This window comes from Felis catus, chromosome B1 (genome assembly GCF_018350175.1).
Source record: "Felis catus isolate Fca126 chromosome B1, F.catus_Fca126_mat1.0, whole genome shotgun sequence".
NCBI lineage: Eukaryota > Metazoa > Chordata > Mammalia > Carnivora > Felidae > Felis > Felis catus.
This window is the reverse complement of record NC_058371.1, coordinates 193,654,795-193,670,023: the sequence shown is the minus strand read 5'-3', so window position 1 is coordinate 193,670,023 and position 15,229 is coordinate 193,654,795. Positions and strand designations below refer to the sequence as shown.

Here is a 15,229-nt window from a genome sequence, read left to right as displayed (position 1 = left end):
CCGACTGAGCTACCCAGGCACCCCAAGATTTCATTTTTTTGATGGCTGGGCTGAGTAATATTCCATGGTATATATACGTACCACATCTACTTTATCCGTTCATCAGTCAATGGACATATGGGCTTTTTCCATAATTTGGCTATTATTGAAAAAGCTGCTATAAACATTGGAGTGCATGTACCCCTTTGAATCTGTATTTTTGTATCCTTTGAATAAACAACTAGTAATGCAATTGCTGGGTCATAGAGTAGTTCTATTTTTAACTTTTTTTAGGAATTTCCACACTGTTTTCCACAGTGGCTGCACCAGTTTGCATTCCCAGCAACAGCCTAAGAGGGTTCCCCTTTCTCCACATCCTCACCAACATCTGTTGTTTCCTGTGTTGTTGATTTTTATGCTATTACATTTTTAGGATAAAATATCCCGCCCAAATATAAATCACTACTATCCCTTATGGATTGAATTCACTCCAACTGCAAGGACTGTGTTTCTGTTTAGTTAAAACTTCGGGGTGCAGGGGCGCCTGGGTGGCTCAGTCAGTTGAGTGTCCAACTTTGGCTCAGGTCATGATCTCATGGTTCATGAGTTCGGGCCCCGCCTCGGGCTCTGTGCTGACAGCTCAGAGCCTGGAGCCTGCTTTGGATTCTGTGTCTCCCATTCTCTCTCTGCCCCTCCCCCACACGTGCTCTGTCTCTTTCTGCCTCTCAAAAAATAAAGAAAACTAATAAAAAAAATTAAAAACGAAAACGAAAACATTGGGGTGCAAACATAGGGCTTCTTTGAAAACAATTAAAGACACTGTAATATGGTGGATGCTGCTTGGACCACCGTTCTTCTGTACCCTGTGGCCTTTTGAGTGCCCGTTTCCTAGTCCGTATCAAATTTGTTATATGACGCTCCTTGAGACTTGTGGCTGATTTGGTGCAACGAGAGGTAACATGAGTGGCAGGGTCACCTCCAGGTGTCTTGTTCTGTTCAGTGCCCATTTGTCAGACACTCCATTTTCCCCTGGTCAATGACTAACCCATCTGCGATCGGTCTCCTCTGGCAGGGTGGAGGTCTTGCGAAGGGAGGACGTCAAGAGACGCTCAATATATCTAAAGGTGATCTTCAACGACAAAGAAGTGTCCAGGACCGACAGTCGGCCCCTCGGGGCAGACTTCCGAGTTCACTTTGGACAGATTTTCAATCTGCAAATATTCAACTGGCCGGAGAGTTTGACACTGCAGGTATGCATTTTAATTACAGGCACTGTCCCAAGCATTGTTTTGGTGATCACAGGTACCAGATGGTTTTAAATCATCCATGGGCTACGCTGGTGTCCTGATAGATTTTCAAGGTGAACAGAAGGTCAGCCTCCCCTGGGGAACGTCTGTCCTTCCAGTCTGGGCAGAAGGAGATCTATTTCCCTGCTCACCTCCTGAAAATGCTGGCCATGGTGCCTCAGTGTGCCTCAAGATGGAGAAGGGGGATGAGAGGTAGGGGCTCCCTGGCTTTTTCATCAGAGTACTTCAGTATCACTGTCTGCCTGGGTCCTAGCATGATATACCTCAGAAATCAATATTGCCATAATCAGGGGCACCTGGGTGGCTCAGTCGGTTAAGTGGCCGACTTCGGCTCAGGTCATGATCTCGCGGTCCATGAGTTCGAGCCCCACGTCGGGCTCTGTGCTGACAAGCTCAGAGCCTGGAGCCTGTTTCAGATTCTGTGTCTCCCTCTTTCTGACCCTCCCCCGTTCATGCTTTGTCTCTCTCTGTCTCAAAAATAAATAAACGTTAAAAAAAATATATTGCCATAATCACAGGTGGCTATAGGCTGTAGGATCCCCCCAAAAATAAATCGCACTACTAGCCTAAAATCCCACCATTAGCAATGTATTTATTTGGGTCTGTTTTAGTTTCCTGGGGCTGCCCCACCTAAGCCACATAAACTTGGTGGCTTAAAACAACAGATGCTTATTTTTTCACAGCTCTGGAGGCCCTGAGGTCTGAAATCTAGGCTTCAGTAGGGCCATGCTCCCCGCAAAAGTTCTAAAGGTGAATCCTTCCTTGCCTTTTCCACTTCTGGTGGCCCTTGGAGTCCCTTGGTTTGTGGTAGCGTCACTACAGTCTCCATCTTCATGTGGTCATCTCATCGTCTCGACCTGTCCTTTTTTTTTTTTTTTTTTTTTGTCTCTTACAAGGACATTCTCATTGGATTTAGGGCCAACGGTAATCCAGTATGAGCTCATCTAGATGTTTAACTAATTAAGTATATCTGTAAGAACCCTATTTCCAAATAAGGTCACATTCTGTGGTTCCAGGTAGACAGCAGTTTTTAGAGGACACTATTTAATCCACTGCAGTGTCCAAACTTGCTATTCTCATGGTGAATCTTTTCCTGTGATGCTAACAGAATTCTCTTTTATGACAGTAATAAGCCTGTGAACTACAGTTGCAAATATGTGGCACACGTGCCTTTGCTTGCCATCCGCCACCCACACAGAAATCACTAGTCCTCACCCGCCATTTATGCAGAAATTTCTCATTCCCATCCACCACCCTGGCAAGAAATAACTACATGACCGGGTCCTTTTCCCCCACTGAGCCTGGATATAACTCTAGAATCCTTCTCAACACTGTACTCCAGGCAGTTACTACCTATTGGTTGTAATTGACATTGTCTATAATTACAATTACAGCTGTATCATTATTAAAATATTTAAATACTTCTGTACTGGATTCCCAAAATGCCACCCTGGACACCTAGACCCTACTTCTAAGATCCCCTGGACCTTGCCACAGCAGACTAATTAAAGGGTGTGTGAATGAGGCTAATGCCTTCGGGACCTTGTTCTCCTAGATGGCTGACATCTCTTCTGATTGGTTAACACTTGGCCATGAATATTCTTTGGCATTTGGAATATCAACCACTAGCTAGATCTCAGTCATTAAAAACCTATTAAAACTGGTAGAGGAAGGGGAACCTGGGTGACTCAGTCGGTGGAGTGCACAACTTCGGCTCAGGTCATGGTCTTACAGTTCGTGGGGTTGAGCCCCACATCTGTCTTTGCGCCAACGGCGAGAGCCTGCTTGGGATTCTCTCTCCCTCTCTCTCTGCCCCTCCCCCACTCACACTCTGTCTCTCAAAAAATAAATAAATATTAAAAAATTTAAAAAAAAAGAATAAAACTTGATGGAGAAAGTAAATAAACACAATCTCCAGAAGCCAACTTGATGCTTTGTGGTCACCTGCCTTCGGTAATGAGGGGATGCCGGAGGCCCCTATGTGAGTCCACAGAATAGGAAAAAGTTCATTTATTCAGAGTTTGCCCCCTCATTTGAGATCCATGTGACTCATCCCCCCCCCTTCCTCCCTGCAGAAGGAAAAGCTGACATGAGGAAGACCAAGATTAACGGGAGAAAGCAGATAGAGGGGCAGAGTGAAGCAAGGGAGGGCAGCATATGCGAACGTGGCCGGTAGGAAGGGGAGGGAGCCCTGGAAGGGGACACCCCTCCTGAAAAGAGCCCAGAAGACAGAGAGAAGGCCCTCCCCTCCCCGCAGGTGCCCATGAGAGAGCAGATCCCCCACCTCTGCCCTGGCAGCCTATGGAGGCTTCTCTGCTGGGCAGCCCTCCATTTTCAGAATTACCATAGAAGGTTAAGACCCTTTCCTTCTTCCACCTCCATGAGTACCAGTGTCTCATTTCACACATATTCTGAAATGGGAGGGAAGCTTTCTATCCTCTCTCCTCTTTGCCATCTTGAGACATTAGCTGGCTCGGATGTTGCAATCAAAACAATTTTTTTCAAGTACTGTGAGAAAAGTAATTCTCTAAAATGTTATGAAATGGATTTTCTAAGTAAACAAGCAAAATTTTATCCTGGGGACACCAAGAATATATTCATAGGCAGTTAGCTTGGCCCTAAGAGCTGAATCATGTAATCTTTAGAAAATCACAAACTGGGGCCCTGGGTGGCTCAGTTGGTTAAGCGACTGACTTCGGTTCAGGTCATGATCTCACTGCTTGTGAGTCTGAGACCCACGTTGGGCTCTGTGTTGATAGCTCAGAGCCTGGAGCCTGCTTCGGATTCTGTGTCTCCCTCTCTCTCTGCCCCTCCCCCGCTCATGCTCTGTCTCTCTCAGTCTCTCAGAAATAAGTAAATGTTAAAAAAAATCACAAATTAAAAAAACTTTGGCTAAATTCCTAAGCTATCCTCAGAGATTTGATAACTGATCAAATCACATATCATAATGGCTCAATGGCATGATTTTTATGATTGAGTAGTGGTTCCAGATGAAATGAATCTAAGGACTATTGTATTTCAACTCTCTAGGAATAGAACAATGCCATTTGGAAATTTTCCACATAATTGCTATAAGTTTGAGATTAGAGAAGGTTCATGAATTACTGGCGGTTTTAAGAGGGTGAGAAAAAATTGCCTTGAATATATCTGTTTATGCCAGTGTTCTGGCATATCTGTTATGCCTGACTTGAGAGCCCAACGTATTTCAGAAAGAGTTCCGAGATTCTCAAAACTTTAATGCATTCGTTGGTGACCCAACAAACAAGCCATAAATGTTCACTGCTTGAGTGAGAGTCAACTGAGTGTCTAATCCCACGCCAAGATTGTGGTGCAGAACTCGAAGCCCTGGGCCGGAGGGGTGCCCATGGAGCTGCCTTAGGGAGCTTTATTATTTTTTTTTAATGTTTATTTATTTTTGAGAGAGAGAGAGACAGAGACAGAGCACGAGCTGGGGGCAGGGTGGGGGAAGGCAGAGAGAGAGAAGGAGACACAGAATCCGAAGCAGGCTCCAGGCTCTGAGCTGTCAGCACAGAGCCCCACGTGGGGTTCGAACTCACTAGCTGTGAGATCATGACCTGAGCTGAAGTCGGATGCCCAACTGACTGAGCCACCCAGGCGTCCCAAGGGGAGCTTTAAATCCAGCTGGGAGATGGAGGGAGAGAGCTACAGAGAAACAGAACCGGTTTAGTGCCGATGTCAAGGATGCTTGGCGGGATTTGATTGCAGGGTTTGATTGCGGGGAAGGAATTAATTAGAGCAACACAGCTGGACCTGGGACAGTACAAAGGAGTCGAGCCACAGCTGTCCCCAAGAGGTGGGTGAGGCTGGACTTCTCAGGACAGGGGAGAAGGCCCAGAGTCCCTCCAGAAAGGTCCTAAAAATCTCCGCAACTGAGATCTTTCCACAACAAATGTTTGGCCTTCCAAAAACATGAAATCCGATTTCGAAATAAAATAGTTTTGCGATGATCACCTTCATTTCTTTATCATTCACATCTGTATCTGTCACTGTCCCCCCACCTCCCCGAACCAACAACTATCATGTGGTTCTGCTGGGTGATGCTTACATCTTTTAGCATTATTATTTTTCCTTATGAATCAATCCTGTTGAGCTTTCATATTCTCGGCATGTGGACTGATTTAGGGGATTTTCCCTTTTAACTGAGCTGGCAGTTACTTGAGTTCCTTCCTTCGTCCACCCCTGATTTCCGTGGCCCGTCCACAGAACCGCACTATCCGAGTGGGGAACACAGTCCTATTTGGAGAAGTGTCTTCGTTAGCCCTTAGCCAGCTCACTTCTGTGGTTGTTATTGGTCCTTTGTAGACGTAAGTCCAGAACAGATATTTTTTTTTACACACACATATTTATCTACTCAATTACATGGAGCCAGGCCGCCGAGAGCAGGTAGAAAGGACAGTGACGTCTGTGGTGGGACAGCGTGCATGGGGCAAGCAAGGTAAGGTCATCTACATGTAAGAGGATGTGGGTTTGGATGGGACAGGGGCCCGCAAACATGGAGAAGGTCTCTGGGAAATAACACTTACTGATTATCTACCCCAAGACCAGCTTCTTCACATACGCTATCTGATGTTACCCGAAAGAAAACCACAGGTACTATTATTCTCCCCGTAAGCTTCCAAGATCCTGAGTAACTGCATCACCAAGCAGGTCAGGAGGCAGAAGAGAATTCAAACCCGGGACTGTTTGACTCTAAATTGTACTCTCATTTCACCATTTTAATTGGGGATAATGGTAATAAAAAGCCAAGTCTCAAATCTGACCTATCTCCGCGCTCTGAGAGCCACTTCCGGGGGGAGAAGTCTCAGAAAACAGCCTCAGGCATCACTGAGTATTGAGTTGTGTGGATATTTAGTAATATCTAGTATAATGGTTACTGAGCAATTACAATATGCCAGGCACCTTCTGTGTCTAGACTCGGTCCTCACGACAGTCGCACAGGAGCTGTATCATTGTCCCCGTCATCCCGAAATGCGGAGCACTTAAGTATACCTGCCCTGAGGTCACGCAGCCAGAAAGCGGCAGGGCCAGGCCCCAGCGCCCAGACCCGCTCTCGTGTCGACCTCAGCAGGCCGCACGCACCAGCAGCTTGTACGTTCCATCCACCAAGCGTCTTGTTGCAGAGACATTGCACGAGGCTTGGCGGAAAACAGGAGTCCCTGGTCCCTGGCACGGCGATTAGACTGCAGTGGGGAAGTGGCAAGAGGAGCTGGTGACTAAGGTCCAGTGGGGCGGGAGAAAAAAAATGAAGTTACCAAAAGAGGGCTTCCCTCCCAGAGGCTTGGCAGAGAAGGGGAGGAGGGAAACGAATCAGGGATTGGAGAGGGATGGTGGTTTACTTTGGGGCGTAGTTGGTTTCAGGATGTTTGTTAGTCGTGAGAAAAGCCACCAATGCAGAAAAGACTGGTGACTTTGAAAATAAAAAAAAAAAGTGGTGGGGAGAGGGACCAGACCCTGAATCTGGGTCAAGACTTGACAGGAAGTTCTTTTGGGGCGGGCATGATGACACAGGGGAGGTGGGTGGGGGGCAGAGCTGTGAAGGGGCCCACGTCAGATGCCCGCAACCTTTTCAGCGAAGGAAGGGAGTCTGTGGGCACAAGACTAGGAAGGGTTTGGTGCGACCCTGAGGGAAATGGGGACATCGACCATGAGGTGACTAACACGTGAACATCACAAGCAGCCAAGCTTGAAGGGCAGCCACTTGTACCAGATCCAGCACTAGCAAATGCAAGATGGGAAGCTGTTCTGCTTTGTTCTGTTCTGTTTTAGAAGCAGAGAATCATGATTTAAAATCATGCAATATAAATGGAATGTTGGGGTTTTTTTATATCTATATGAATGTCCCTACATTTCTAAGGTTCATCTTCTCTGTACAATTCTAAACACCATTAGCAGGTAAATCTTCCCCAGATTGTTGAGTTAAAGCAAACAGCATTCCAAATAGAAGTAATAATAATTGCATACATCATCCCAAGTTGGACAAACATGTGAACAAAACAAAACAGAGAGAACAGAAACAAACCCTTAAATACAGAGAACAAAATGGTGGTTTCCAGAAGGGAGAAGAATGAGGAGATAGAAGAAATAGGCGGAGGGCATTAACATGTATAAATCTCCAGGGGCGCCTGGGTGGCTCAATTGGTTAAGCATCTGACTTCAGCTCAGGTCATGATCTCACAGTTTCGTGAGTTCAGGCCCCGCATCAGGCTCTATGCTGACAGCGTAGTGCCTGCTTGGGATAATCTCTCTCCCTCCCTCTCTCTGCCCCCTCCTCACTAATACACTCTTTCTCTCTCTCTCTCTCTCTCAAAAATAAATAATAAATACATTTAAAAAAAAGAATTGCAAGGAAAAATACTTTAAAAAATGTACAAGCCTCCAGTTATAAAATAAATAAGTCACGGGAATGAAAAATACAACATAGTCAATAATATTGTAATAACATTGTGTGATGGCAGATGGTGACTCCTGCTACCATGGTGAGCATTATGTAATGTATAGAATTGTCAGATCACTGGGAATGCAAACTGGTGCAGCCACTCTGGAAAACAGTGTGGAGGTTCCTCAAAAAACTAAAAATAGAACTACCCTACGACCCAGCAATTGCACTACTAGGCATTTATCCAAGGGATACAGGTGTGCTATTTTGAAGGGGCACATGCACCCCAATGTTTATAGCAGCACTTTCAACAATAGCCAAAGTATGGAAAGAGCCTAAATGTCCATCGACGGATGAATAGATAAAGAAGATGTGGTATATATATATATATATACAATGGAGTATTCCTTGCCAATCAAAAAGAATGAAATCTTGCCATTTGCAACTACGTGGATGGAACTGGAGGGTATTATGCTAAGTGAAACTAATCAGTCAGAGAAAGACAAAAATCATATGACTTCACTCATATGAAGACTTTAAGAGACAAAACAGATGAACATAAGGGAAGGAAAGCAAAAATATAAAAACAGGGAGGGGGACAAAACAGAAGAGACTCTTAAATATGGAGAACAAACAGAGAGTTACTGAAGGGGTTATGGGAGGGGGGCTGGGCTATATGGGTATATGGGTAAGGGGCATTAAGGAATCTACTCCTGAAAACATTGTTGCACTACATGCTAACTAACTTGGATGTAAATTTTTTTAAAAATTAATTTAAAAAAAACGAATTGTCAGATCACTAGGTTATATACCCACCTGCAGCTAATATAGCATTGTATGTTAATTAAAGTTCAGTAATACATTTTTTAAAGTTTATTTATCTTAAGAGAGAGAGAGGGGCGCCTGGGTGGCTCAGTCGGTCGAGTGTCCGACTTCAGATCAGGTCATGATCTCACAGCCCATGAGTTTGAGCCCCACGTCGGGCTCTGTGCTGATAGCTCAGGGCCTGGAGCCTGCTTCGGATTCTGTGTCTCCTTGTCTCTCTGCCCTTAACCCACTCACATTCTGTCTCTGTCTCTCTCAAAAATAAATAAACATTAAAAAAAAAATTTAAGAGAGAGAGAGAGAGAGAGAGAGAGAGAGAGAGAAAGAGAGCATGTGTGAATGGGGGAGGGGCAGGGAGTGAGGGAGAGAGAGAGAATCCCAAGCAGGCTCTGGGCGGACAGCACATTAGCGGGGCTTGATGTGACAACCCTGGGATCATGACCTGAGCGGAAATCAAGAGTTGGACACGTAACCAACTGAGCCACCCCCAATAATACATTTTTTAAAAAACATAATCTCGAGTTGGTAGCCGTGGATGTAATTGCTATTCTGAATTCATTGCTGCCCTGCATTACACAACAGAAGAATTTTTGAACACCTGAATGTAAGTCAATTATATTTCCTGTCATGTTTTTCTGTTAACATTCCACTTTCAGACACACACACACAAGCACTCATTTTGCTCAGAGCAGTGTTTGTCAAGCAGAGGTGTCTTTGGCACCCCAGGGACATGTGGCCGTGTCTGGAGACATTTTAATTCTACCAAGCGGGGAGCTGGTGGCACCTCTAACGGGAGGAGCCCAGGGATTCTGGGGAACATCCCACACTGTATGGGACAGCTCACCACAGTGAGGAATTGTCAGCAATGCCGAGGTTGGCACCCTGACTTAGGAAAAAACAAAATCAAACTTAATGATACAGAAAGCTGCTTACAAACACCAAACCCAGGGTGCCCATTTTCTGATTTTTTGAAAATAGCATCGCACCCGAGCATTACGTAGAACTCATGCTACCTGGAAAGGGCAGGGTGAAAAGTGTGGAAAGATTGTGGGTGTTTTTTTGGCTTGGTCAGATGGAATCCATTTTTCCTTATTTAAAAAAAAGGGGGGGGGGTGCCCTGGGTGGCTCAGTCAGTTGAGCGTCCAGATTCAGCTCAGGTCATGATCTCACAGTTTGTGAGTTCGAGCCCCACATCCAGCTCTGTGCTAACAGCTCAGAGCCTGGAGCCTGTTTCAGATTCTGTGTCTCCCTCTCTCTCTGCTCCTCCCCCGCTCGTGCTCTCTCTCTCTCTCTCTCAAAAATAAATAAAACATTACAACAAATTAAAAAAAAAAACGTTGAGGGGCACCTGGGTGGCTCAGTCAGGTAAGTGCCTGACTGTTGATTTTGGCTCAAGTCATGATCTCACGGTTCATGAGTTCGAGCCCCACATCAGGCTCCACTCTGACGGTGCAGAGTCTAGTTGGAAATCTCTATCTCCCTCCCTCCCTGCCCCTCCCTCTTTTGTGGGCATGCATGTGAGCGCTCTCTCTGCAAATAAACAAATTTTTTTAAAAAGTTGATCATTACATTCTGAAACGGTAGTCCCGGGTAGCAAAGCCTCTATTTCCCCTAGAGTTCATAATTGCCTCCGTCCTACAGACTCAACACCAAGAGTCCCCATTTACTTCCTGTCCTGACATTAAACAGGAATGTGTTTCCAGAGACCGGGAATAAGGACGCTTCTGCTGTCATCCACAGAAATGCCCTTTCTACAATAACTGCATGTTTTATGGGTCACTACGAAACAGGGTGGCCAGCACAGGGCACACCCACAAGGAATAAAAACCAAAACAGAAAAGCTTAGAAGCAACTCTTGTGGTCCTTCCATAATAACCTATTTGATGAATTATGAAAGTCTTACAGGGATGTTTTTGTAAAGCCATTGGAGCCACATAATATAGAAACTTTTCCTTAGCTGTGCCAGCAAATCACACACTTACTTAACTGCACTGAGTGTTGGAGCATTTGGAATTCTGAAGAAGTGGACAGTAAGAGAGTCGCAAGGTCAGAGACACAGGTTGAATCAAATATTAAACTAAATACTGCAGTCATGTCACTTCTGAAGCGTTTTACTGTCGTAAATGGTATTTTCTGACTACTTATCCTTTCTACTCCCTCAACTTGGAGTAATATCAGGACTTCGTTAACTCCTGATTTTTTAAAAACATTTTAGCCTTAATGTATTTCACTTTTCACCTCCTTGCCTTTGGGGATATAGATGATTTCATTACAAATATGGAATACGCCATAAAATTCCTATAAATCCCCAGCAACTTATTGTCTCCTTTGAAAAACATTAAAGTATCTTGAAGAGGCAGATCTTACCAGTTTAAGAAATTCTTATGTCATAAACTTTACTAAAATCAGTTGACCAGCGAGATTTAACAAGATGCTTGAGAAGTGTAATTATGTTTGTGAAAGAGCTTTGTAAACCATAAAGTACTATAAAAATGCAGGTGCTCATTGTCAATCGTATGCCCAGAGGAAGAAGAATAAATACTCATTGAGCTCATAAGTAGGGAAGAGACTTTTCATCCATGTCAGCTAAACTTCAGCACCGCCTTTCTAGGGAGCCTTAAATAACATCTTTGTTTTACAATGAAAGCAAAAAGCGGGGAAGGCCATGCTCAAGGTCAGGAAGCTACTGTCAATGTCAGGATTCAGACCCAGATCTGTTGGAACACAACGCTACCCTGTCCTGTCCACCACACTGCCCTCTGCAGGCTGCGAGAGGAGTGACAGTCAGGTGTGGAGTAAATTAAGACTGAGAAAATCTGAGAGCCATACTACACCCAGGTCTACCAGCTGTTCAGAGAAGAAAACCATTTCATTCCATGGATTTATCATGTAATGCTTTGTTTCTGGGGGCTCCTGGCTGGCCCCGTCGGTGAAGCATGCAACTCTTGATCTCGAGGTCCTGAGTTTGAACCCCACATTGGGCAAAGAGTTTACTTAATAATAATAATAACAATAACAATAACAATAATAAGGGGGCCTGGATGGCTCAGTCGGTTAAGCGTTCGACTTTAGCTTGGTCATGATCTCATGGTTCATGAGTTTGGGCCCTGCATCAGGCTCTGTGCTGACAGCTCAGAGCCTGTAGCCTGCTTTGGATTCTGTGTCTCCCTCTCTCTCTCTCTCTCTGCCCCTCTCCCACTCATGCTCTGTCTCTCTCTCTCAAAAATAAATGAAATGTTAAAATAATAATAATAATAATGCCTTACTTCTATTTAGAGTTAGCATGCTCCCTTCTAAATACATTAACTCCCAAATGGAAGGTACTGGACATTCCAAGAGAAATCAGGCAAGACCCCTATCCTCAGGAATCTCCACATCCAGTAAGACATATAATGCATAAACAAGGAATTTCGATAGAGTGGATAAGTGTTTCCGTAGGCAAAACACAGGGTAGGGCGGCGGCACATAAGTGGGTGTCAGTGGGCCAGTGGCCACTCCCCGCATGTCTCACTTGGTGCCCAGTACACGTGGGCACCTTAGAGAGAGTTAAAGCACCCGCACTGAAGTGAGCGGGGCATACCTTTCTTGCAGAGACAGCCAACCTCTTGAGAGCTCCGAGCAACCAAGAATTCTGAGACAGGAATAGTTCAGTCTTGTGATCACAGTTGCACACGCTGAGGTGATGCTTTAAGCTCTGATTATAGACATTGTCTTTATGATACTTCATTTTGTGTTTGATTTTTTTCATTCAGATTTAAGATTTTTTTTAATATTTATTCATTTTTGAGAGAGAGAGAGAGAGAGAGAGAGAGAGAGAAACAGAGTACAAGTGGGAAAGGGTATGAGAGACAGGGAGAACACCAAAGCAGGCCCAGTCTCTGAGCTGTCAGCACAGAGCCTGATGCGGGGCTCGAACCCACAGACCACGAGATCATGACCTGAGCCAAAGTCAGACGCTCACCCAACTAAGCCACCCAGGCATCCCCTCATTCAGATTTTAAATACTCTTTCAATCATTGTTTCTCACCAATTTGTCTAAACTTTACTATATATAATATATATAATATAATATATATAATATATAGTATATATATTATATATATTAATATATAATAATATATATTAATATGTATAATATAAACTTTAATACATTTTCTGGTTCATGGTTTTGGTTGTAAAAGAATTCTTAATTATTTGATCACCTTTCTGACTGTCCCTGGCCCATAAGGAAAATATAGCAAAACAAGGTATGAGTTTTGCAGTGAAACAGTTGTGGATTCAAATTCCAGCTTTTTGAATTACTACATGAGTGGCTAGGGGAGTTTCTCCTCTTGGAGCTTCAAATCCATCATCCAGAATTGTTGGGTCTGTTAGCTTGCTTAATCTTCACCACAAACCGTTCTTCATAGGAATGTGCTAAAGATTGAAGAAAATACCAAGTCCAAAGTCCATACCGGGCTTCGTACAAACAGATGTCTCAAAGTTTTGGCAAAGAACAAAAAGTTTCTAAAAGGAAAGAAAATCTAACATTTTCTCAAACTGAAACTTTATTCTAGTGAGTCCATAATTTAATAGGTCAACCAAGGTCTCCTGTGCAAGAAAAAACAATCTGTTCGAGGGTCTTTGAGCTCTGTAAGATTACAAATCCACAGGCTCTTATGCAAGGTTGAGACAAGCAATAAATGGCACCCCTTTTCCCATTAGACCTCTAAACCAATAAAAATACAGAGAAAAAGTGGTTTTTTGAAACGTATAAAAAGGGAGAAGGGTCACCTATAAGTTAATAGAGCCTTGAGGGACTTATCAATCGGTTGCACTGTATAGAATATATTTTGATCCTGATTCAAACGAAGTTTTACAGTAATTTTTTGAAACTCTGAAGGAAATTTGAAACTTACTAATATTTGACATTACTAAGAAACTACTGTGATAATAGTATTATAACTCTGCTTTTTAATATCATTATCTTTTAGAGACACATATTGAAATATTTACAGATGAAATGATGTCTGGGTTCCAAATATTGGTGGAGACGGAAAGGATGAGAGTATAGATGAAACCAGATTAGTCAGTCATAAGCTAATGGTATTTGAAGCCAGATGATGGTTTAGGTTCATGGTATATTATTCCTTTGGGTTTTATGTTTGACATTTTCCATAAAAGATTTTTTTTTATTTTTTTATGTTTATTTATTTTTGAGAGAGACAGACAGAATGTGATCAGGGGAGGGGGAGAGAGAGAGGGAGACACAGGACCCAAAGCAGGCTCCAGGCTCTGAGCTATCAGCACAGAGCCCGATGCAGGGCTCAAATGCGAAATCATGACCTGAGCCGAAGTTGGACACCCAAGCGACTGACCCACCCAGGCGCCCCTATAAAAGATATTTTTAAAAGAGACCAAAACATCATCTTTTTACTAATAAAGATGAATTTGGAGAATGTGGCTTACTCATGGGCTTCCTGCTTGCCCTGAATTAGGTGAACTTGGCCACTCCACACAGGTAAGTTCTGACTATCACAGGTCTCTTAGGGCACCCAGCCTGCTAGAAGAGCTCACAGCAGGGACGCCTGGGTGGCTCAGATGGTTACGCTTCCAACTTTGGCTCAGGTCATGATCTCACGGTGTGTGAGTTCAAGCCCTGAATCAGGCTGTCTGTTGTTAGCACAGAGCCAGCTTCAGATCTTCTGCCTCCCTCTCTCTCTCTCTGCCCCTCCCTTGCTTTCTCCTCTCTCTCTCTCTCTCTCTCTCTCTCTCTCTCTCTCTCTCTCAAAAGTAAATAAACATTTTTTTTATTTTAATGAAAAAAAAAAGAATAGCTCACAGTGGTATTAAGTCTGGGGTCCTGAGTTCAGTTCTTATGTAGTATTTGTCTTTGTCTTTGCCCCAGTAGACCCTCCAAGCTCAGTCAGCCATGTGGCAAATGCAAGCTGGTGGATACCCGGGAGATGGGGCCAGGATGGCAGCCTGGCACAAAATCATCCTCATCTTCATCCTCGGAAAGAATTCGTATCATATGCCTTGTAAGGGGAGGGGGTGAGTGGAGGGGGTCCAGAGGGTCCGTAGTGTCATCTTTGTGCATTCCATCGGTACGTGGGAAGTCTATTGCACAAGTCTATTGCAATAGCCGGACTCTATTGCACAAGAAGAAAAATATGAAGATCTAATTAGTAAAAGTGAAAGGAGTGGAATCGGCATTTTAGAGAAACGTGTACCAGCCACAGGGACCTCTTGGAAGGAAAGAATAACACAGGAAAGAAGCCAGCAGAACTGTGGGTATCTTGTCATCTTCTTCCACAAAAGAGAAATGACCCAAGGATACAAGAGAAATTTGATCCAATGGCACAAAGGCTCCTCTTGAAGCTGCATTGTACATTCATAATCAGTGGTTGCCTTGACATTGGATTCTTCGTCTCATAGTGACGGCATTACAATAAGACACGCCACAGTCACTAGAGCCACCGTTGGTCTAGTTTGCTCCTGCTTGGGAGAAGGTCTGAGAAGGAGCTGGTACAGTTTCAGCAGCTAATAAATAAAATGAGCTCTTGAAGGGAAGAATCTGAAAGATGTACTGAATAGTAGATTTGAACCTGATACTCTAGAGTACATTTAGGTATGATACTTCTCCTGTTGACCTTGAAGTTGGTGTAAATAATAAATCATCTGGTGGCATGTCCGCTTTATCTCACCCAATCCACCTGATGGCATCACTTTCTGAAATAAC

At 44.0% G+C, this 15,229-nt stretch overlaps 1 protein-coding gene across 11 annotated transcripts in view; it reads left to right on the top strand.

Annotated features, from left to right (window-relative positions):
* The window catches only part of CC2D2A (coiled-coil and C2 domain containing 2A), a 155,543-nt gene that overhangs the window by 81,987 nt on the left and 58,327 nt on the right, over nt 1-15,229 (top strand). For all 11 annotated transcript variants that reach the window (XM_023253304.2, XM_023253302.2, XM_023253303.2 and 8 more), the window contains one exon: nt 1,052-1,229. In XM_023253304.2, the coding sequence (XP_023109072.2) occupies nt 1,052-1,229 (178 nt within the window). The remainder of the gene's footprint in view (nt 1-1,051; nt 1,230-15,229) is intronic.